At 45.8% G+C, this 22,857-nt stretch overlaps 1 protein-coding gene across 1 annotated transcript in view; it reads left to right on the top strand.

The window, feature by feature from the left end:
* Window positions 1-22,857, top strand: part of PITPNM3 (PITPNM family member 3) — a 91,402-nt gene that overhangs the window by 14,880 nt on the left and 53,665 nt on the right. The window contains exons 2-3 of the mRNA XM_055130595.1: window positions 4,857-4,952; window positions 11,546-11,653. Of these exons, the coding sequence (XP_054986570.1) occupies window positions 4,857-4,952; window positions 11,546-11,653 (204 nt within the window). The remainder of the gene's footprint in view (window positions 1-4,856; window positions 4,953-11,545; window positions 11,654-22,857) is intronic.

Here is a 22,857-nt window from a genome sequence, read left to right as displayed (position 1 = left end):
AATTTCAACTCTTGCTTCTCACCATCCCAAATTTAGCCATCAAAAAGATAATATAGATTTTAGGAATGGAAGAGATTGGCACCGCAGGGATATTAATGTATTAATAGAGTATGTTTAATTTTGTACCTTTAGAATCTGTGGGTTGAGGGGCAGGAGCAATTAGGGTGTTTACCTTACAATCAGCTGAGCTGGGTTCAATCCCTGGCATCCCATATGGTCCCCTGAGCCTGCTAGGAGTAATTCCTGAGTGCAGAGTCAGGAGTAAATCCTGAACATGTTGGGTGTGGCCCCAAAAGCAAAAAAAAAAAAAAAAAACCAACAAAACAAAACAACAACAAAAAGGAATCTGTTGGTTGAGGACAGAGAGATATTTCACTGGGGCTGAGCACATGCTGAAGACCTGGGTTTATTCCCTGGCACTGTCCAAGATGTCCCTGAGTAAGAGCCAGGAATAGTCCTCGAGCCCCACCCCCCAAAAGATCTGTTGTTAAGAAACAAAAAAATGTATTTGAATTGAGGAAGAATTTTTTTTTTTAATGGGACATACTGGACTGACTCCTCAGCGGTGTTTGGGGGACCAGGCATGCCAGGGAATGAACATGCGTGCAAAAGATACATACTGGCCCTTTGAGTCATCACACCCGCCCTCAGGAAGAATTTTAGGTAATTTATTGAATCACAGAAATCTTCACATACATTTGAGTTTTACCTTAGTGCTTCCTTTCATTTTTTGGGGGGAGAAGGAATGCAGTTAAGATGGTTTTGATCTTCCTCTCATCCCTGGCCTTTCGCTTTATTGTGGTGTGCTGGAGTTACACGTGATTGGTTGCAGCACTGAGGGTTCCACCGGCAGAGAATTGCACTCAGCAGAGATAGAGGCAGTGCAGGGGCTGGAGCACCCGGCTTCATGCATGCAGTCTGCCATGTTGCTGGGCCTCCTGGGTACTGTTCTGAAGTTTTAAAATTCCAGTTGTTTGCTGCTGGTCTACAGTAATGCAATGGGCATTTGTATATTGGTCTCATCTCCTGTGATGTTGCTGTGCTCAATTGTTAATTCCAGTGAGCAATTTAAAAAAATTTTATAGTTTTTGTTTTCTACACGGATGATCATGCTGTGAATAAAGACAGTTTTATTGTTTTCCTTTCTATTATGTGTACTTTTTATTTCCTTTTATTACCTTATTGCTCCAACTGCAACTTCCCCTACATGCATTTGGGAAATAGTCTCACATCCATGTTAGAAATTCTCAGTTATGTTGGGGCTGGAGCGATAGCACAGTGGGTAGGGCGTTTGCCTTGCATGCGGCCGACCCGGGTTCGATTCCCACCATCCCATATGGTCCCCTGAGCACCACCAGGGATAATTCCTGAGTGCAGAGCCAGGAGTAACCCCTGTGCAGAGCCAGGTGTGACCCAAAAAGCAAAAAAAAAAAAAAAAAGAAATTCTCAGTTATGTTGAGTTATATTGCACCTTAGAGATATGGGCCTGGATTTGCTAATCAATCTCTGCCGCCCATACTGGTGGGTGAGGGTCAGAAGCTCAGAGTATGGCATAGAGCTGGCTTTGCCCCAGAGGTGTCCCCAGGCGAGTGCTTCCTTGTGATCTCTATCTGTTCTGTGTCTCAGATACTGATTAAAAAATATAGTGAAGCAAGGTAGTTTCTATTAAATGAAACTGCTAAGAAAAATATGAGAGGAAAGAAAGAGGGGAAATGTTTTCAAGAAAGAACACAGGTTTGGGGGCTGGAGCAGTAGTATAGTAGGTAGGGCATTTGCTTTGCACGTGGCCAACCCGGGTTCGATTTCCAGCATCCCATATGGTCCCCCAACCACCGCCTGTAGTAACCCCTGAGTGCAAATCCAGAAGTAACCCCTGTGCATTGCCAGATGTGACCCAAAAAGCAAAAAACGAGAGAGAGAGAGAGAGAGAGAGAGAGAGAGAGAGAGAGAGAGAGAGCGAGAGAGAGAGCAAGCAAACGAGATACATGTTCAAGGGAGAACAGGGGCTTGAAGTACAAGCCTCAGATCCTGATTCATGTCTGGCTCCAAACACACACACACACACACACACACATACACAACAGAGTTCAGGTGTGTGTCTGTGTGTGTGTGTGTGTGAGAGAGAGAGATAGGAGAGAGAGAGGAGACAGAGAGAGAGCGTGTGTGAGGTGAATGGGCAGAAGGGCTATGTCTCTGGGTTGATCTGGGCTGGCCTCTCCCTTCAGCAACAGTATATGCATTAGTACCTACACTCGGCACAAGGACCAATGCCAGCAGACAGCCGGGTGGCAGGGCATGGTGGGGATGGGGGGTGGGGTGCACACCATCTCAGGCTCTCCTAGGCCTGCATTGTATGGAACTCTCTAGTAGGAACGATGCCTGTCTCTCACTTATTAGTACCTACTGTGTGCCAGATGAGCTCTTAAAATATGTCAGAGTTGAAAAGTGTCATGGGACAGACTCTATCAAGGTCTTTGTGGGTGGGAAAACAGGGCCAGGAATATGGATGTACAGAGACCCAGATCTCTGGGAGGATAGCACGTGTGTGCCTGATGGCTAGGGCCAAAACCTTAGGGGATATGTACTCTGTGAGTGCTGGGGTTTGACTGCCTTCTGGAGACTAAGAGACAAGCAATCATAAGATGCACTCTTACTTTATATGGCCTGAGGAAACTATGAGTCCAGTCATGACCTGCCATCACAGGAGACACACCCAGTGTTAAATATGTTAGAGTGTAAAAAAGAAGTGCATCTTAGGATGGATCAATTAGAATGAATTTATAAAATTGAGAGTCATTAAAATTATAGGTGCAGTGTAAAAGCTGAGTTTCCCCCGTTTCTCATCAGTTTTTTCTCAGCAGAGATCATCTCTGTGACATTTTGGCGTGTGTCCTTGCAGAAATTTTAATGCATCTGTAAGTGTATTTATGTAATTATTATTGGGAGCACGTGCAATATGCAAGACATTGTGCTAAGTACTGTATTTCACTGCATAATCATCACAGATTTTGCAATAATATTTTGCAAAAAAGTGGGGTGCAACCATTATTTCAGTCCTTTAAAAAATTCCCATATTACAATAAAGACACACGGGGTGAGATGATTATGTGGTAAGACACAGCAGTTGGATACATTTTATTTATTCTTTACGTTTCCTGAGGCAAGTAGTGGCTATCTCTACTTTATGCATGAAGAAAGTGAGGCACAGAGAGGTGAAGGATTTATCCAATATCATACAGCTTCTCATCCCATAGCTGCTCTTCATTCTGGAAATCTGAGCACTTACTTTGCAGAGTCAGGGTACATAGATGTGCATCTGTTTAAAAATCCGGGTCACGAAGAACATACTATTCTGGGAACTACCTGCATTTATTTCTCCTAACTATACTCCATGGGCATCTTTCCATGTCAGGACAGAGAGTCATTCCATTTTCCTAACAGCTGCCAAGAACTCTTTTGTACAGCTGAGCATGATCACAGCTGCCCCCTGTGGCTGGACCTTGGGCAACTTTCTTCCATCTTACTAGAACCCCAGATGATCAGCTGAATGCATCTGTCTTTTTATGCTTTTCTCATGGTTTCCTCAGGAAAATGACCAGGTTGAGTTTCTTTTAACACTCTCGTGATTTGAATTTTGACAAATCCAGTTTTAGTCCTTCTGCAATCCCCTGTACTTCGTGTTCCTGGGAGCATGTGGAAGATTTCGCGGACGTGCCTGCTGGGTGTTGCTAGTGGCATGTGAACCCCAGAGTGCCCAGTAGGGGGCCTGACTGCCTGACTGCGGGGCAGGGTGTGGTGGGGGTGTTTGACTGCCTTCTGCAGAGGACTGGGTGAGTGTCTGTCACTGGCCTTCCTCCCCTCTGTCCCAGGATAGGAAGCAGGCTAGAGTAGAGAGTTCAGGGCAAGGGACCATGTTTTCTTCATGTGCCCTTGCTCCTGTGGGCTACGGAGAGCCCCGCATCTTGGTCTCAGTAAACAGGGATAATAATAGCAACAGCTGCATCTATTGAGTCTCCTGAGATGCAGGCACAAAGTACATGTTACTTTTGTTGTTCTGCACTTGGGGTTGGTTGTTGTAGCTCTTTATAAATGGAGAAACTGAGGCCACACAAAGCAAGAAAATGGCCACAGAGATACTAGTGACAGACGGGGCAGGTGTGTGGCATTGGAGATGGGGCAGGGTGTGTGACACTGAAAACGGGGCAGGTGTGTGGCACTGAGACGGGGCAGGGTGTCTGGCCTCTTCTCCCTGCAGACCTGGGAGGAAGGTTCAAGGTAGAGTATGACATCATAAGGCCGTGGCACCTCTCATTGACCCCCGTGACCACACCCCCTAAAACTTGTGTGTGAGTGCAGTGAACCCTTGCTAAGACTGCTGAGATCAGTGAATTGATCTAGCAAGTCTTGCCCAGGCTTGCTGATATCCTGGATCATCCTGGCGCCATCTTCTCATGCCCTGACTTGGTTTTTATGGGCTGCCTAGCTCTCTAAGAGAGATGTTGGGGCCTTAAAGAAAGTGTGGGAGGGACTGGAGTGAAAGTACAGTGGGTAGGGCGTTTGCCTTGCATGAGGCCAACCTGAGTTAAATTCCCAGCATCCCATATGGTCCCCCAGCACTGCCAGGAGTAATTCCTGAGTGCAGAGCCAGGAGTAACTCTGTGCATCGCCAGGTGTGACCTAAAAACAACAAAAAGGCAAAAAAGAAAATGAAAGTGTGGGAGTTGTTGAGAGCCAGAGGGTAGAGGAGAGGGCATGCAAGTCATTTATTGGTGGTGCCTAGTCTGATGTGGACTTGCTTGGCCTCTCCAACAGGAACCTGGTACCAGGTATGGCTAACATGTGTGTTTCTTTGGCAGGTGGCCCTCCCCCGGGTGGTGGTGCCCCGTGGCACCTTCGAAATGTCCTCAGCGACTCTGTGGAGAGCTCAGATGATGAATTCTTTGATGCTAGAGGTGAGTGAATCCCCGTTCTCCTGTTGTCAGTGGGGTGACTTCCCTAGAAACACCCCGTGAAGAGGATTTCGACTGGGGATTGGTCGCCCCCTCAGAGGCAGTATGTGTAGTTCCAAACTTCATATGGACCAGTCTGTGGGCTCCAGGCATCAGCCTTCTTTCATTCTCTCCTTGAGATGTTTGCTGAATTTTGAATCTGTTCCCAGAGCAATGCCTGGTGTTGTAAGGGCCTAGGGGCTGACCACTGTCCTCATCAAGCTTGTGGTGCTCAAGCCAGGGGGCATCACAAGCATATGCAGCAGTTTCACAGAGGACATGCCCATCACAAAGGGGGAATAATGCCAGTGCTCGGTGCCAGGAGTGAATGGGATGATGATGGTGGGGGCGGGGGCTGTTCTAATGAGGAGGGGGTGAGGGTGCTCAGCTCTACAGGGCAGAGGGGTGGCTGAGTGAAGAGGGAGAAAGAATCTTTTGGACCTGGGAGGCAGCAGGCATGGGGACTCTGAAACAGAAAGGATGATCATCAGGAGGAAAGAACACCCAAGGGGAGGGGAGAGGTTGGGTGCCACTGACCTGGTATGTGACAGGGAGGTCACGGCAGGGCAAGGAGGGAGCCGCTGAAGATTGGGAGAACAAAGAAAGATTATTGTGAATGCTGGAGGGAGATAATGGTGGGTGAGATATCAGCTCTGTATCCTACATATCTTTTTTTTTTTTTGGTTTTTGGGTCACACCCGGCCATGCACAGGGGTTACTCCTGGCTCTTCACTCAGGAATTACCCCTGGCGGTGCTCAGGGGACCATATGGGATGCTGGGATTAGAACCCGGGTTGGCCGAGTGCAAGGCAAACGCCCTACCCGCTGTGCTATTGCTCCAGCCCCTCCTACATATCTTATGTATGCCAGCATTGGGTCCCTCTTGGCCAGCAGAATAGGCCTAAGCAAGGAGATGTGTGTGTGTGTGTCTGTGTGTGTGCTCTTTTTGTGGGCTTCAGGAGCAGGCAGAATTTCCAGTACGGAGAAGAGGACTCCAAAGAGGATGGGCACATCAGTCAGAGCTGCCTGAGCTGGGTTCAGTGGGTCTTGGGGCACCAGTGGGGTGGGGGCCTGGCTGGATTATGGGGGAGTGGACCCTGAGCAGTCACAGTCCTGGACAGGGTGGGAGTGACTGAGTATAGTCACCTCCTTCCTGGCCAAAGAGGTTCTCAGTTGTCATGTGGCCACTGGGTTCCATTCTGGAAGGCCACCCTAGTTGGGGACTAGACTCACTTCTGAGACAACGAACATCTTTGGCATGTTTGCCAAAATTGGGTGTGGAGAGAGGGCCAGACAATGCTGGCAGACAGCCAGACACTGGGGATGTGGCGCCAGCCACGCCATTGTTGTGTTATATGATGGTGGACAAGTCTTTTACTTTCTCTGGACCTCAGTCTCCCCGGTAGCTCTGTGCCTCCAGAGACAGGAATGGCCTCATTCAGGTGATTATAAGGCAAGTCCACTCAGAGATAGGTCCCGGTCCCAGCTGGAGCTCCCCCACTCTTGGTTTGGGCAGAGAACCCCCTCCTGGATGTTAGCAAAAACCAGCCTACTTGGGGCTCACTTCCTGTCCCCCGGTGGCTTCTGGTTGGAGTGGCTGCCAGACGGTTTCTCCATAGCAACGAGCCCACAGTGTGACAACACCGGCTTCAATATTTTGATGTGTTGAGCACTTTTATTTAAAATCAGCGTGTAGCTCATCGGGGCTCTGTGTTTGCAGGTAAGGAGGGCCACTCTAGGGGGGCATGAGGCATACCACCCCAAAGGGCTCTGCTCACCTGCCTTCCTTGGCAGCAGCTGTGGAAACACCCACCTCTCATGGATCCCTCTTGCTCCTCTGACCCCTCTGTCTGGGGTCCTCTTGGCCTCAACCGTCCTGTCTCCCAGGGCTCTACCTTCTCTCTCCTCCTTCATCTCCTCCCTCTCCTGCTGCTGTATCCTCCTCTAAGACAGATCCCGGCCCTTCAGCCCCTCCCTCTGTCTCCCCCCTCTCAGCACTCCTTACTGGAGCTCCTAGCTCATCTGTACCCCTCTGGGGCTCCTCCGCCTGCATTGTTCTGGTTGCCAACTCCTTGGACAGTTTCCCGGGACAAGGCCTTTGTTTCCTTAGGCTCAGTGCAGCGAGAGGTAAAGCCATGTTCATCCTGCTCCTAGGAGCAGCTCCCAGTCCCACCGAGCCAGCCAGGCCAGTCAGAGCTGGGGGCCAGGCTAGGGTGTCTGGGTTTCCTGGCATGCCTCGAATGGACACTGCCCTGCAGCTGCTCTCCAGCCCAGGAGCAGCTCTGGCCCTGATCTGGGCTGTGGTCTTGGTCCTTACCCTGGCAGGCCCGCATTCTGCTGTCTCTGGGGCTCCAGCTCCAGCTGAGGTGCCCCTCTGGATGTCATCCTGAACAGATCCCTGGAACTTGTGGCTTCATCCTCAATGCCTCAGAATGGATGGGACCCCCCCACCCCAAGATCTCACAGAAAGGTGGGGGAGAGGGGCAGGAGCCTGGAAGTACAGTGTCTAACTGACTTGGCATTTAATTTATTGTTAAAATTGGGACCATCCTCCCACTTTCATTCCATAAGATCCAGCCCATTGGCCCAGCTCTGGGGTTTATCTGATGGATGAGGGGCCCTCATGGCTCCTGGTTTGGGAGCAGAGGGGAGACTTGTGGGCTTTGGGGAGCTCTGGTAGTGCCCTTGAGGTAGGTACCCTAGATTGGAGCCCTGTGAGCTGGAGAGAGAGCAAGAGGAATCCAGGTGGCCAGAAAAGATGGGCCTCAAGCTTGGAGTGCTTCTGACTGAGAACGCCCCACAGAGCTTTGCATTTAACCCCTAGCTCCATGTTATAGGCTGAGAAACTGAGGCGAAAGAACCGGGATATTTGTTTGGTACCACCCCCAGTGAGGCAGAGTCAGGGCTGGAATTCAGACTGTACATTTGCTCTTCAAACAACTGAGCACCTGCTCCTGAGTGCCAGATCCTGTTGTAGGTGCTGGGCCTCAGTTGAGTGAAAAGACAGTGAAAAGCAACAAGGCTATCTTGCTGTATTGCCACTTGTGGTGCATTGAGGCACCACAAATAAAATAACATAGAAACAGAAATCCCACCATAGAGTACCCAATGAATGGTTAATGGTGAAAAGAAGCCATTAGTCAATAGACAGATACCAATTAAAACCTCAACAAGATCCTACCACATGTGTGCCTACTAGAATGATCAGTTCACACTGACTGGGATACAAAGGAACTGAAACTTTTAGGCTCTGCCAGAGGGAGTGTGCAATGTTCAACCATTTGAGAAAATGGATCATAGCATCTTAGGAAGTTCTTCTTTGTGAACTACCATGTGAGGCTGACCATTTACTCCTTGGTGTTTACAAGTGCAGTGGGGGCTTGGGGGCTTCAGGTGAGTTGATATGGGATGTCATCAGACGTGTCAAGCCTGGTCACATAGGTGCTGTTTCTATAGCAACATGGACATAGGCCCGTTCTTAGCTTTTACCTCCTGCTGCCCTTCTGTCCAGTGGGAGGAGTTCCACACATCTAGATACAAAAAGGCTCTTTATTTGAGCTTTGGAGATGGGTGACTGCATTAGCCCCTCAGTCTTGCCCAGCCCTTCCCCTACAGTGCTATGTGACCCTGGGCCTGCTGTGCTGCCACCCTACAGCTGGAAAACCAGGTCGCTAGACTCCATCACAGGCTCCATCAAGCATTAAGCAGACACCTGTGTGTGCAAGCACCACAACTAAAGCTGATGGCCCCTGGTGAGCACCATAACCAAGTGTGTGTAATTCCTGGTAATCACAACAACCCAAAAATGGGAAAGAGAAGGAAGAAAAGATAAAATTAGAAAAATAGAAACCAAGGTAATGAGAGAGATCCAGAAAAACATACCCACTCCCCCAAAGAAGAGAGCAGAACAGATAGGGAATAAGGAGACAATCAGAGTCAGGCACACGAACAAGGTCTGAGCAGACAGAGGGAGCCTGAGGGGGATGGAGAAACACAAGGACCGTGAGGGACAGAGAGCTTCTGGGGGCAAACTCGTGATATGAGAGTTAGTGGTACAGGGCCAGACCTGAAGTGTGAGCAGAACATCACGAGCATGTGAGAGGAAGATGCATTTGCTAGGGAGACAGATGAAGAGCAGGAAGTAAAGATGAAAGAGGACATGACATGAGGCCTGTGTAGAAGCCTCAAGCCTCAAACAGACTCCAGAGCCCCATGAGGACCCTATGCATTCTGCTAGCCTCACACACACACACTCTGGAATGTGGCTTCTCATATTATGGTAGAAAATTCTATAACTGAGATGTACAGGCACCTGCTGAATGTACGCACACAGCCCTGGAGCCTAGAAGTCAGAGTTATTTACACTTGTGTTTCCCTACAAAACTGGAGGCCTACAGGATGAAGGTCATGGTCACATCTCGTACACTGGGCACTTAGGAATCCACTAGAAGGATTAAGGGGCAACTGCACACTTGGGCAACAGCTAGGAGACAGTGGAACTCAAGATGGGGTGTAAGCTGACCCTAGCCATTCCCCACCCTGGAGCAGGAAGGAATATCACAAGGCTAGACAAACAGTGAATGTTGGGGTAAATGCTGGAGTCAGTGGTGGTGCTGTCATCTCCATTATTATAATCCCTATCTGTGCGCTTACCAGACACTAGTATTCTTGTGAATACTTGACCTGCGTTATTCCATTTGATCTGCACAACAACTGTATGGCATTGGCAACCCTATGGTACCCTTCTATAGGTTAAGAAATTGAAGCTCATAAAACTGAAGTGACTATCCAGGTAGAAGATGATATCAAGGGTTAAAAAGAATCTGATGGCAGAATTGAGCCCTAAGCTTCATTCTTCCCAATCCTGCTTCCCAAACAGTAATACTGCCTGATACTTGTTTGCAGCACATGTACTTTCTTGCCATGCTCCACACTGTCACCTATTTGTCCTGAGAAAAAGTTGTAGAACCAGAGTTCTTTATTCCCATTTTAGAGATAAGGAAACAAGATCATGTGGGACATGTGTAATATAGGAAGAGGCTCATAAACAATGAAGTATGGATGGGAATCCAGTCAGGGATTTACCCAGATCACAGAATTGCCTGGAGGTGTGAGCTGGTTCCCAGATGGAATATACTGTGCTTCTGGGGTTAGGGGCCACTATACAGGATATATGTGGAAGACTATTAGAAAGGTAGTACATAAGGATTCCTTAAACTGTGTTTGAGCTCTCACCAATTACTTTGGGCATATTACTGAATTACTGCTTGCCCCACTTTCCTTGTCTGTAAAATGGAGATAATATTACATTTTAGTATTGTTATTATAATTAAGTGACATTAATATTTGCAAAGTACTTTTAACCATCTCAGTGTGTGGTGAGAACTGATAAGCATTGTTCAATAAATCAAACAAGGCAGGAGGAGATGTCCCAGCCAGAAATGAGGTCTGTATTACTGAGCTGGAGAGTGATTCAGAACTCTGGACAGCTCCCGGAGCTTCAGGCCCACCATATTGATTCCATCTGCTCTATAAAGTTCGTTGGCAGTGAACTGAGTCTCATCCCTTTATTTTTGATTATCACGAACTTGAAGATTCTCCTCCACAAACACTAATGCTTGTTCTATGAGAGTAGGCACACAGCTTTTCACCAGAAAGGCCTGTCTCTTCAAAGAGGAGATTGGGGCCATTTTAACGGGCCTGTTCTTGAGTAATGTTCCTTTCTGGGATAAAAGACTGTATTCGTTGTATGTTGTTGGTCTATGGGGACCCAGAGACTTGATTTTGGTTTGGCTAGGGGATATGATCCACTAATTTCTCCTAGAATAATCTCAAATCTTCTCCTGGGAAAAGGCAAGGAAACTCAGGGTTGGTGGGAGGAGTGGGGCTAGAGGGAGTCCATACAGTTGAGAAGTGGGACAGTGGTTTTCCACACAGTTTGAGTTTTGCTCAGTAGAGCCAGAAGGCGTTTTCTCTCTGGTGACTCTATAACTTCTCTGCCCCACCCAAATCTTGATTCACACAGATATTGATGATACCTCACTTATGTGAGGAAATAGCCATACCTTTCATTTAGGAGAACTTATTTGTGTACCAGAGACCCTCCTATTATCTCATTTAATTCTTTGAGTTATAATTTGACAGTCCCATTTTCCTGAGCAAAGATGAAGCTAAGAGAAGCCTGGTAACTTATCTAAAGAAGAACTGCTAGGAATTGGCAAGGTTTTGTTTCTTCTTCCCAAGCATACTCCCTTTCAAGAAATAATGTTCTAAGTGCCAGAAATAAAGCCCTCATTGTTTTCCTGGCTCTCTCACGCTGTCTCCTTGATACTTTCTTTTGTGATAATGTGGAGATACGGGAGGGCAAAACAACAGTGTCTTCTTGCAGCAAAAAATTCCTGATTCTCTCATACTTTTCCATAACTGTAGACACCTTTTGTAATTGAATTTTGCATCAAGTCAAAGGAAGCATTAAGCACCTCCTCAGATGTAAACTCCTGTCAAGGCTGTCCATTCACAGTCCTGTCTGATCATGCCTCTCTCTGCTCTGCCCACAGAGGAAGTGGCTGAAGGGAAGAATGCCATCCTCATTGGAATGAGCCAGTGGAATTCAAATGACCTGGTGGAGCAGATTGAGACCATGGGGAAACTGGAGGAGCATCAAGGTGAGATTCTAATTCTGTAGTAACCAGGTCGTACACATAAGTGTGCTACAGACTATGTGGGAGTGCTGAAAATTTAGGGTAAGGCCTTGGTTTATGTATAAATATTCATCTCTATGCCTGGATACCTGTGACCTCTCCTGTGATCCATGTGTACTTGCATGAGTACTTCTGTAGGGTTTACTGTGGTGAACCATTTCAGAGCACTTCAATTGATCTCCCTTTGTCCAGTTGAGCTCCCTTTGTCCATAACAAGACCAGTCAAGGAGCATGGTGGTCTAAGGGCAGGTGCTGAATTCAAGCTCCTTGGATTTCTGGGCCTCTGCTGCTTGAATCTACTGACCAATGGAAGCATCTTTCAGAATGGATGGGGAGAGGAACAGTAGTGGAGATTATAACTTCTGTGGTGGACTTGTCAAAGAAGAATATGGCTGGAGATGAAACCAGGGAGAATATAGTGAGGGGGTTTTGACCAGGGTTTACTCAGCAAACAAAGCCAGCACCCTTCTGTCTGTCTATGTGCCCTCTTTGCTTCACATTCACAGAAGAGAATGTTTATTGGTATCTGCTGGGTATAAGTGCTTGGTAGGCGGGACTAAAGGTGATTTGACTGTGACCTCTGTCTTGGGATGTATGATAGAGTATTAGTAAAGATGTTTAGGGATCAGACTTAAGTTCAGTATTGCTGGGCCCAGAAGGGAGAGGCAGGGTTTTCTGGAGGAGGCAGGAGAGGGGAACTCAAGGAAGGGTCCGTATTTCCATTGGTGCAATGGATTCAGTCTTTATAAAAAGTGAAGGGTGTAACACATAGATCTGAAGTGACACGTGGGGAAACTGAAAGGGGCTGTACATAATTCAGATCACACCAGAGTGAGGAGCAGAGGTGGAGGGAGTCCTGCCAATATCCAGGGGGTTCACTTCTGGTCCTGTTGCCTAATTTGTTCCTGCCCCTCCTCCCTAACCATTTATTACATCTTTTTCTCTTCCTTATTTCCTCTTCCCCTTCCTATCCTGGCCCCATCATTACTCAGTCATGATCTTAGCCATCCTGCCAAAAGGTGGTTTATTGAAACAGTCCTGGCACTGGCGAGCAATGAGCATCTGGAACCGGGCCATCTTGGTAGCAAACTTGCCTATAGCATATGATTTTTTTTGTTTTTTATATACTCCCACCCAGTTCTTCTTAGCTCAGGACCCTCCCTTCATCAAAGTGCCCATCCCAAGGAATGCACAGGACTGGGTTCTGTTCCACCGTATCAGTGAAGAACCCAGGCTTGGAGAAACTGTGTCTTGCCTAAAGTCCTCCACGGCAGTGTCAAGGTCTGACCCTCAGTTGACTGGGTCCTACAGTACGGTCTTACCATCACACTGGACTACAGCGAGGCACATTTCTGAGCCCCTGCAAAGGCAGGTGCAAGAGCTCTGAGTCTTAAGAGAAGTGCCACACCCTGGCCATCCATCCCCTCTTCCCACCCTTCCCACCCCACCCCCACTTGTCTGCCAAATAATTGTGTGACTCAGACACAGTAGGAGATAAGGAGGCGGAAGGGAGCAGTGTGAACTGGGAGACAGGTGTGGGGTAGCGGGTGGACTAGGGAGAAGAAAGCAGAGGGAGACGGAAGGGAGGGGCCGAAATTGCTTTGGAGCAAAAAGCAAATTGGATTTGAACCCTGCTCTGTCTCACCGTGGCTTTGAGATATTGGGGAATCATGGCATCCAGCTGAGCCTCTGTTTTCATCCAGCCTGGGGCTAGTATCCAAGCCTGTGTGAGTTCAATGAGCTACACCCTGCAAAGAGCCTGTAACAGCAATTCTTTGTGAGGCAGGTCCAGGGAGCAAAGCGGGGAGGGGAGACGTTGCCTGAACACCACCCTGGCGCTCCCTCTGGGGTTCTCAGGAGGTGAATTACAGGGACGGTGCATTTCTGAGCCCAGGAACTGAGGCAGTTTCCTCCCAGTACAGAATGAAGAGCAGGAGGGGAAGAGAGAAGAGAGGGCGGAGGGAGGGATAAGCAGCCGTGTTTCCTGCGCCTTCCGAGTTCCGTTCCTCTGTGAATTCATAATGTGAATTCCCACAACACGACAGAAGACACACATTAATTTCATTCATTTCCACAATCCCTTATGGAGCCAGCACAGGGGGCTGTGTGAGATGTGGGGGAAGTAAAGAGCAGTCTGGCATTGTCACCCTCTAGGGTGCTCGGCAGAGCAGAGGAGATGGAGCCCAGCGGCAACCTGCGGAGAGGCACTGGGGAATATTTTAGGGAGAGGAAGTTCTGAAAATGCTCCCTGGAAAAGCAGTCTCCACTTGGGGGACAGACAGTGCTCGCCTCCTGTCCACATCTCGGTTCCTGCCCCTGCCTTCCCCGCTCACTCCAGATACCTTCCCAACCTGGGCAGTGGTACTAGTTACCCCCAAAACCACATCCTGAGAGGGTAACCATTTGTTTTTCATGGAGGTCAGAATGAGACAGGATCGTCCTAGAAATACAGAACAGTGAAATGACATGTGAGAAATGATTTATTGAAAATGAGGATTAAACACAACCATAAATTAGCAAGATCTGATTGCAAGTACAAACAAAACTCTTCTCTGTGATTTTTTTGTTTGTTTATTTGTTTTTGGGTCACACCCGGCAATGCACAGGAGTTACTCCTGGCTCTGCACTCAGGAATCACTCCTGGCACTCTCGGGGGACCATATGGGATGCTGGGAATTGAACCTGGGTTGGCCATGTGCAAGGCAAATGCCCTTCCCCGCTGTACTATTGCTCCAGCCCCTTCTCTGTGATTTTTAAAGCATCTTGTAACTGGAATTCTATAAGAACACACTTTGGAAGCAGCCATTTTTTTTTTAAAAAAAAAGATTGTTTTAAGTCACTGTCACTGTCACTGTCATCATGTTGCTCATTAATTTGTTCAAGAGGGCACCAGTAACGTCTCTCATTGAGAGACTTATTGTTACTGTTTTTGGCATATCCAATACGCCACAGGTAGCTTGCCAGGCTCTGCCTTGAGGGCTCGATAATCTCAGTAGCTTGCCGGGCTCTCCGAGAGGGGCGGAGGAATTGAACTCAAATCTCTCCAGCCAAGATAGCACAGCGGTTGGGCTTTCGCCTTTCACGCGGCTGACCCGAGTTTGATTCCTCCATCCCTCTCGGAGAGCTGGGCAAGCTACCCGTGTGTATTGGATATGCCAAAAACAGTAACAATAAGTCTCTCAATGAGAGACGTTACTGGTGCCCACTCGAACAAATCAATGAGCAACGGGATGACAGTGACAGTGTGTTTTAGGTAAAAAAAAAAGTAACAAAAAACAACACACATCCTGTACCCTGGACTCCAGGTTTAGATTTTGGTAACCGCCTCATACCTCTCCCTGGATGATGCAAAGACTCTCACTGCTCTACAATTCTTGATGAAGTAGACCATCTTCCTCTGAAATCTTAATGATGAATTATGTTTGATCTTTTATTTGTTTTTTATCTTTTTGGGTCATGCCCAACAATGCTCAGGGTTACTCTTGGCTCTGCACTCAGGACTTACTCCTGGCAGTACTCAGGGGGCATAGGGAATGTCAAGGATTGAACCAAGGTTGGGTGCATGCAAGGCAAGCGCCCTACCCACTGTACTATTGCTCCAGTCCCTGATCTTTGATTTCCTTTATCATTTGCTTTTTTTCCATTTTTGCCACTTGGTGTGGTGCTCAGGGGTTACTCCTGGCTCTGCACTAAGAAATTATTCCTGGCAGTTCTCAGGGGACCACTTGGGATGCCTGGGATCAAACTCAGGTTGGCTGCATACAAGGCAAATGCCTTACCCACCGTACTTCTATGGCCCTCTTTAACCACTTAAAATATACATTGTGCTGTCACTTTTAGACTGCTGTGCTGTCTGTACTCCTCGAGGATGCTAATTCTGTATGTGCTGTGTGTGTGTGCACACTCACAAACATCCATGAAATGCTTCTTTATTTTTCATTGTGGACTCATCTTGATCAAACCCTTCCCATCCCCACCTTCCTTTCTGGGAATCTTGGGTGTGCTGGGTTATGAAAATGTCCTTATAGAGACTGATCTTGTGTTTCTACTGGGTCTGAGTGTTCCCTAATCTTGGGCTTCTTATATATGCTAAATTTACAGTTTAGTGTTTCTATTCTCCATAAGTGGTATAAATTTAGACCCCACACCCATCTGCAGCACAGGCTTAGGTTTTAATTACTCATGTGTGACTTTTCTTTCTCACTGTCTGTGAATGGTTTCTTTGCTGCTTCCCCGAAGGTTTTTTTTTTAATGGTTCAGTTATAGAGGGAACAGTCTATTGAAGATCCTGATTACACAGGGGGCTTCACTTTAGCCCCTCTATTTCCATGGACCGGGGTCTAGTCTGTTGACTTGACAGCACCAGGTTCAACTTTGCACCCTAGAACCATATAATTTGTCCACCTTAATCTTCCATGGTGTCCTCTATGTCAGCTTCTGTTTAAATCTGGATTGTAGAGCATTCTTTGTTTCTGCCACTGTGTATTTATTCCTTATTTTGAACTTTGTTATTTATTTACATTTTATAATATTATTTACATTTGTGTGAGGAGAATGTGGAGCGATAGCACAGCAGGTAGGGCGTTTGCCTTGTATGCGGCTGACCCGGGTTTGATTCCTCCTCCCTCTCAGAGAGCCTGGAAAGCTACCGAGAGTATCCCACCTGCATGGCAGAGCCTAGCAAGCTACCTGTGGCGTATTTGATATGCCAAAAGCAGTAACAAGTCTCACAATGGAGACAGTACTGGTGCCCGCTTGAGCGAATCGATGAACAACAGGACAACAGTGCCATAGTGCTACAGTGCTATTTACATTTGTATTTAATAGTAAAGAGTGTTTTAGTATCAGCTTAATTTAACTGTATTTAATACATATGTATTAAAAATACATATGTATTTTTTGGGGGGGCACACCCTGCAGCACTCAGGGGATGCTCCTGTCTCTGTACTCAGAAATTATTCTTAGTGGTAATTAGGTGACCATATGGGATTCTGGAAATTGAACCTGGGTTGGCCGCATGCAAGGCAGATGCCCTACCTGCTGTACTACCACTCCAGCCCCCTATTGTTTATATTTTAATATTGCTTTTTTTCATTATATTTATTGAACATTTTAAATTTGATGAAAATATAAACTTGCCATTTAAGCAATTTTCAAGTGCATTGAATATGTTCATATTATTGTGGCCTCCAACACCACCATCACCTCAAGAATTTTATTTTTTTATTCCCAGCTGGAACTCTAGAACCCAGTAAGTAGTAACTCCTCATTTCTCCCTTCCCTGAGCTCTTGGCAACTACCATTTTTAACTTTCTATTTCCATGGTGTTGACTACTTTAAGTCTCTCAAATAAGCAGAATTGTGCGATATTGTCTTTTTACATCTGGTTTATCTTTTTTAGCCCAATGTCTTTATGTTATTGCATGTTACATAATTTCTTCCTTTTAAAGGATAAGTAATATTTCATCATGTGCACACATTCTGTTTCTCCAGCCGCCTGTTGATGAGCATCTTTCTAATTTTTGGCTTTATGAATAATGCTGCAGTGACATTGGCATGCATATATCCACCTTATTTTTTTTTTTTGCTTTTTGGGTCACACCCAGCAACGCACAGGGGTCACTCCTGGCTCATGCACTCAGGAATCACCTCTGGCAGTGCTCCGGGGACCATATAGGATGCTGGGATTTGAACCCGGGTCGGCCGCGTGCAAGACAAACGCCCTACCCGCTGTGCTATCACTCCAGCCCCAATATCCACCTTATTTTAAAAAATATTCTTGTTATATAACAAAACAATACAAATAAAACTAAAATTTTCATCCTTGGGCCAGAGACATAGCATAGGGGTTAAGACACTCGCCTTACATATGGCTAACTCTGGTTCAATCCCTAGGGTAGCGTATGGTCCCTCGAACACCACCAAGAGTATTCCTTGAACACAGAACCAGGAGTAAGCCCTAAGCATTGTTGGGTATTCCCCCTCCCTCTGCACCTTCCCCATCTCCAAACCATAAGTCACTGTCATCCCGTTGCTCATCGATTTGTTCGAGTGGGCACCAGTAACGTCTCACATTGTGAGACTTATTGTTACTGTTTTTGGCATATCAAATACACCATGGGTAGCTTGCCAGGCTCTGCTGTGAGGGTGCAATACTCTCGATAGCTTGCTGGGCTCTCCAAGAAGGGTGGAGGAATTGAACATGGGTCAGCGGTGTGAAAGGCGAACGCCCTACTGCTATGCTATCACTCCAGCCCAAAACTCTAAGTATTTAAAAAAAAAAAATTAACGTCTCCATGCTTATTCTGAAGAGGAGGTCTACGTCTTTTATTGTAAACCTCACTGCAGAGTTGATCATCATGGAGGATCTCTCTTTGCACCTAATAGTGATCCTGGAGAACTTTTCCTATGAGGACTGTCATGTGTTGCTTAGCATATTCAATCACCAATAGACAGTTGGCTTTACCATACAAGCTAAGTGTGTAGTAGACTCTACCAGTGGGGTTTTTTTTTATGGTCTGGTTTGTTTTGTTTTGGGGGGTCACACCTGTGGTCAGGGATCACTCCACTTTGCTAAGGGATCACTCTTGTTCACGCTTGGGAACATATATGTTGTGCTGGGAACATATATGTAGTACTAGTTCACAAGGTCAGCTGCATGTAAGGCAAGCACCCTACCTTCCACACCATCTCTCTGACCGTCTTCCAGTGGTTTTTAAATACTCATCTGTGAACCAATGGTGGTTTGTAGAAATTTCCCACTGGCCCGCAAAGTTATTGCTGCCTAGCTTATAGCACAGCACATGGGTGTCAATATAGCACTTTGTCTCTCTGAAATAATGCCACAGCCTCTGTGATCAACTATTTCAGTGAAGAAGTGGTGAGAAATTTCACACTAACAACATTTGAATTAAATGTTTCTTTCTCAAAGGTTTAAGATGCCCAATGATTAGCATTTTTGTTTACTGTTCTGTTTCTATTTTGAATTGAAATGACTATAGTATTTTTATTGTATCATATCAGATTTAAAATGAAGATATTAAACACGCTTTTTAAAAAATTTTGCATTAACAGTATATAAAATATTTCTTCTGTTTCCATCAGGCTGTAGGTGTAAAAAGATTGAGAACTACTGGATTGAAATTTCTCCAGGCTTATATAATTATACTCTGATGTTTATAAAAAAGACAAAATTGCCTAGTGACCCTTTTCTGAATCCTGTTGTTAGGTGAAACATGACTCTGTGTATGTAGTAGTCAACTCATTATTTCTTTTTGCTTTTTGGGTCATACCCAGAGATGCTCAGGGGTTACTTCTGTCTCTTTATTCCTGGTGGTGCTTGGGGACCATATGGGATGTCGGGGTATTGAACTAAGGTCGGCCTCGTGCAAGGCAAACGCCCTACCTGCTGTGCTATCACTCCGGTCTGAGTCAACTCATTCTTTCATATATATATATATATATATATATATATGTACATATGTATACATATATAATAGTCTTCTCTAGAATAATTGCACCATAATTTATTTAATGATTCTCTAAGGACAGATCTTGGAATTTTATTTTATAATTAGAACATACTACAAGTATTAAAGATAAATTTTGAGTTTTATTGTTTGTTTTTGTTTTTGACCCCAAAACTGGCTGTGGTCAGCGCTTACTCCTTGTGGTGCTCAGGTGTTCCTTATCACTGTACTATCTCTCTGGCCCCTTTATATTTTGCTCATTTTTGTTGGCTTACTCCTGGTTCTACACTCAGGGATTACTCCTGGACCTTTTGTGCTGAGGATCGGACCCAGGTCAGCTGTGTGCAAGTGAGTGCCCAACCTGCTGTACTATCACTCCAGCCCCACTGAAATTTTTCACCAGATACTCCTGAATATTTTTCCAAAAAGACTGTAAAGTCAATGCCAATTGTGAATTAGGTTGCCTGTCACTGTATTACTGTCATCCCGTTGTTCGTCGATTTACTCGAGCAAGCACCAGTAATGTCTCTATTACACTCAGCCCTGGGATTTAGCAGCCTCTCCTTACTCATCTTTCTCAACTATTGGAGGCTCTTTCAGGGTCAGGGGAATGAGACCTATCGTTATTGTTCTTGGCATATCAAATACTCCACGGGTAGCTTGCCAGGCTCTGCCTGTCTTCAACCGGGCCCCTCGGAGGGGACGGTTGCGTTCCCCTCCCCACCCCGAGCAGAGCCTCGACAGTTCAAGACCTCCAAAACCCAGCCACAGCCATGCTCAAGGCCACTCTCCACATGTTTGGAAGAGCCTCACACATGAAGGAACCGGCAGAGGAACCCAGGTGTGCGGGACCCGGGGTGGAGATCTCCAAGGCTGCTCAGATCGGGACTGGGTCTCTTCTGCCCAGATCCCCCATTTTTCAGTTAGCTAGGTGGTCACACCCAGAAACTGCCCCCACCCCCACCTCAGTGCCCTGTAATACCATCAACGGCCAACATCCAGACTATAAAATCAAGCTCCTGGAAGTGCGAGGCCGTGCATTGAATAGCCTAGTTCTCCCTCTTCGAGAACCTGACAAGCTACCGAGAGTCTATTGGCTGCACGGGAGACCCTGGCAAGCTCCCCATGGTGTATTCATATCCCAAATACAGTAACAGAGATATACATACCTCTTGGAGAGCCTGGCAAGCTACCGAGAGTATCCCGCCCGCACGGCAGCGACTGGCAAGCTAGGTTGCCTACGGATTTCATATTATTTAACTTAAAATTTAACATGACTCATGAATGATATTTTCTTGTTGGTTAGCGTGTCCTAATTTGATTGATTGCCAGTTAAATCAATCTTAATTTTTCTCTGAATTTCTCAAATGTGCTATTTTCCTTATATTTTATTCTATCATTTTTTCCAAAAGTACTTTCTTTGCATATATCCTGGATATAAATTATTTTCTATGTATTTGAATCATTTGTTTCTGGCTGAATTTTCTAATTAGTTCTGATAGTTTGGAAGTTCACTCTTTTGAGTTTTAGGGATTTTTTTGCGGGGGCGGGGGGGGGCGGGCGTTGGGTGCAAATACCTGGTGATGTTCAGAGATTACTCCTGACCCTGCATTCAGGAATTACTCCCGTCAGTGCTAGGGGTACTATATGGGATTCCAGGTAAAGATTGAATCTGGGTGGGAAGTATGCAAGGCAAATGTCTTACCCTCTATGCTATCTCTGCAGCTCCTCTTGGATTTTCAAGGTAATGTTAAAAACGTAAAAGGTAGTTTTGAAGCTTACAAATTTCAACATCTGTATCTTGCCAATGTTTATACTGCTTATCTCTCTTACATTGCATTGCAAGGGCTCTACAAAAAGCTGCTGAGTAGCAGAAGTGACTGCAGGCTATTTTGTTTGATTCTGAGGGTAATTCCAAAACCTCATCCCCTCCCTTTCTCCCTTCCCCCTCCTTCATTCTTCTTCAGTTATGTTATAAGAGTTAAGATTTACGATCCACAAATCTCACCCTTTTGCTTGTGGCATGCTCACTGGTGCTCCTTAAATTCCCTCACTTCTCTTGGACTTGGGTCTTCATCCTCGGTTCACTAAAATATCCCAAGTTATTCTTCCAGATAGGAAGTGTGAGTAGGCACTTTCTAAGTCTGCATTTCTAAACATGTCTTTATTATGTCTTCTCATTCGAATGCAAGTTTGTCTGCAAACGTGAGCCTACTCAGGGCTTTGTGGAGATTCCTCCAGCCTTCCTGCAGTCGTTGCTGATAGGCAGAAGTTTGAGGTAAATTTAGGGGTTTAGGTTGTATGTTTTTCCCTCTTTTTGAAATTTTAAGCTTGAAAATCTTATCCTTTGTGTTCTGAGCCACAAATGGTGTTTGCATGTAAGGTTTTGTTGGGTTTTTGTTGTGCCTGCACCTGTTTTACCACTGTGGCATTCTTCTTTTATTACTTCTCAAATAATTCTGTTTCCTCCTGCCAAGATTTCTAATAGGTCTGCAATTATGTTTCTACTTGCCCTTCCTGATCTTATTCTGTTTTTGGTGGATTCTAAAAATATTTCTTGGTGCTTACCTAACCCACAACTTGCCCATTTTCTCTTCTTCAGCTGTTGAAAGTCAGCTCTTATGTAAAGTGTTATTATTGTTTCTATCACTATCCACCTGTAACCTGCCAAGAATCTCTGAACTTTAAAAAGAACAAGAAGACTAAGACTTTAAAAAGCACAGGATCCATGGACTCATTCTGTGGTTTTTAACTGTAGCACTGTAGCACAGTTGTCCTGTTGTTCATCGATTTGCTCAAGCGGGCACCAGTAACGTCTCCATTGTGAGACTTGTTACTGTTTTTGGCATATTGAATATGCCACGGGTAGCTTGCCAGGCTCTGCTGTGCGGGCGAGATTCTCTTGGTAGCTTGCCGGGCTCCCTGAGAGGGACGGAGGAATTGAAACTGGGTCCAATGTGTGCAAGGCAAAAATGCCCTATCGCTGTGCTATCGCTATGTTTTTTATTCATTTTCTTACTTATTTTTTGTCTTGTGAAGCAAGGCAGTTTTTAGTTCCACTTACTTAGAAAAATGTGAGGGGAGAGAGAGAAAATGCATGTTCAAGAGAGAACATGGCTTCTCCAGAGTGGAAAAAGCAAAGAGACAGAGACCAGCAAGTGAGATATGTATTCAAGGGATACGGGCTTGAAAAGCCAACACACAGCTTTTTAATATTTTAGTTCTCTTGTTCTTTTAAACTTCAGACTTTCCTGGTAGGTTCGAAGTGGATGGCAAGAAATCACACATACTTCAGACTGAATTAATTAGCCAAAGATCTATAAATAAGATGATATCACAAAGTAGGAGCAAGCTTGGTTTTAATCATCAAAGGAAGCACACAGCTGTCATTAACATTGTCCAAGTGAAGTAGGCCTTGCCAAGTTTTATTCAGAATAGAGATATAATTCCCATGCCATAAAAACCCACCCGTTAAAAGTATACAGTTTGCTGGTTTTTAGTATATTCATGAAGTTTTGCTATTAGCACACATACCATTTTCATCACCCCAAATAGAAACCCTGATCCATTAGAGGTCATTCTCCATTTTCTTCTGCCCAAATCCCTGGCATTTTATATAAATGGCATCAAACTATTTGTGGCCTTTTGTGTCTGGTGCCTTTGCTTTAGCATAGTATTTTTGAGGTTCATTCATGTTGT

The sequence above is a fragment of the Sorex araneus genome, chromosome 3, assembly GCF_027595985.1.
Source record: "Sorex araneus isolate mSorAra2 chromosome 3, mSorAra2.pri, whole genome shotgun sequence".
Taxonomy (NCBI): Eukaryota; Metazoa; Chordata; class Mammalia; order Eulipotyphla; family Soricidae; genus Sorex; species Sorex araneus.
This window is presented reverse-complemented; position numbering and strand designations above follow the sequence as displayed.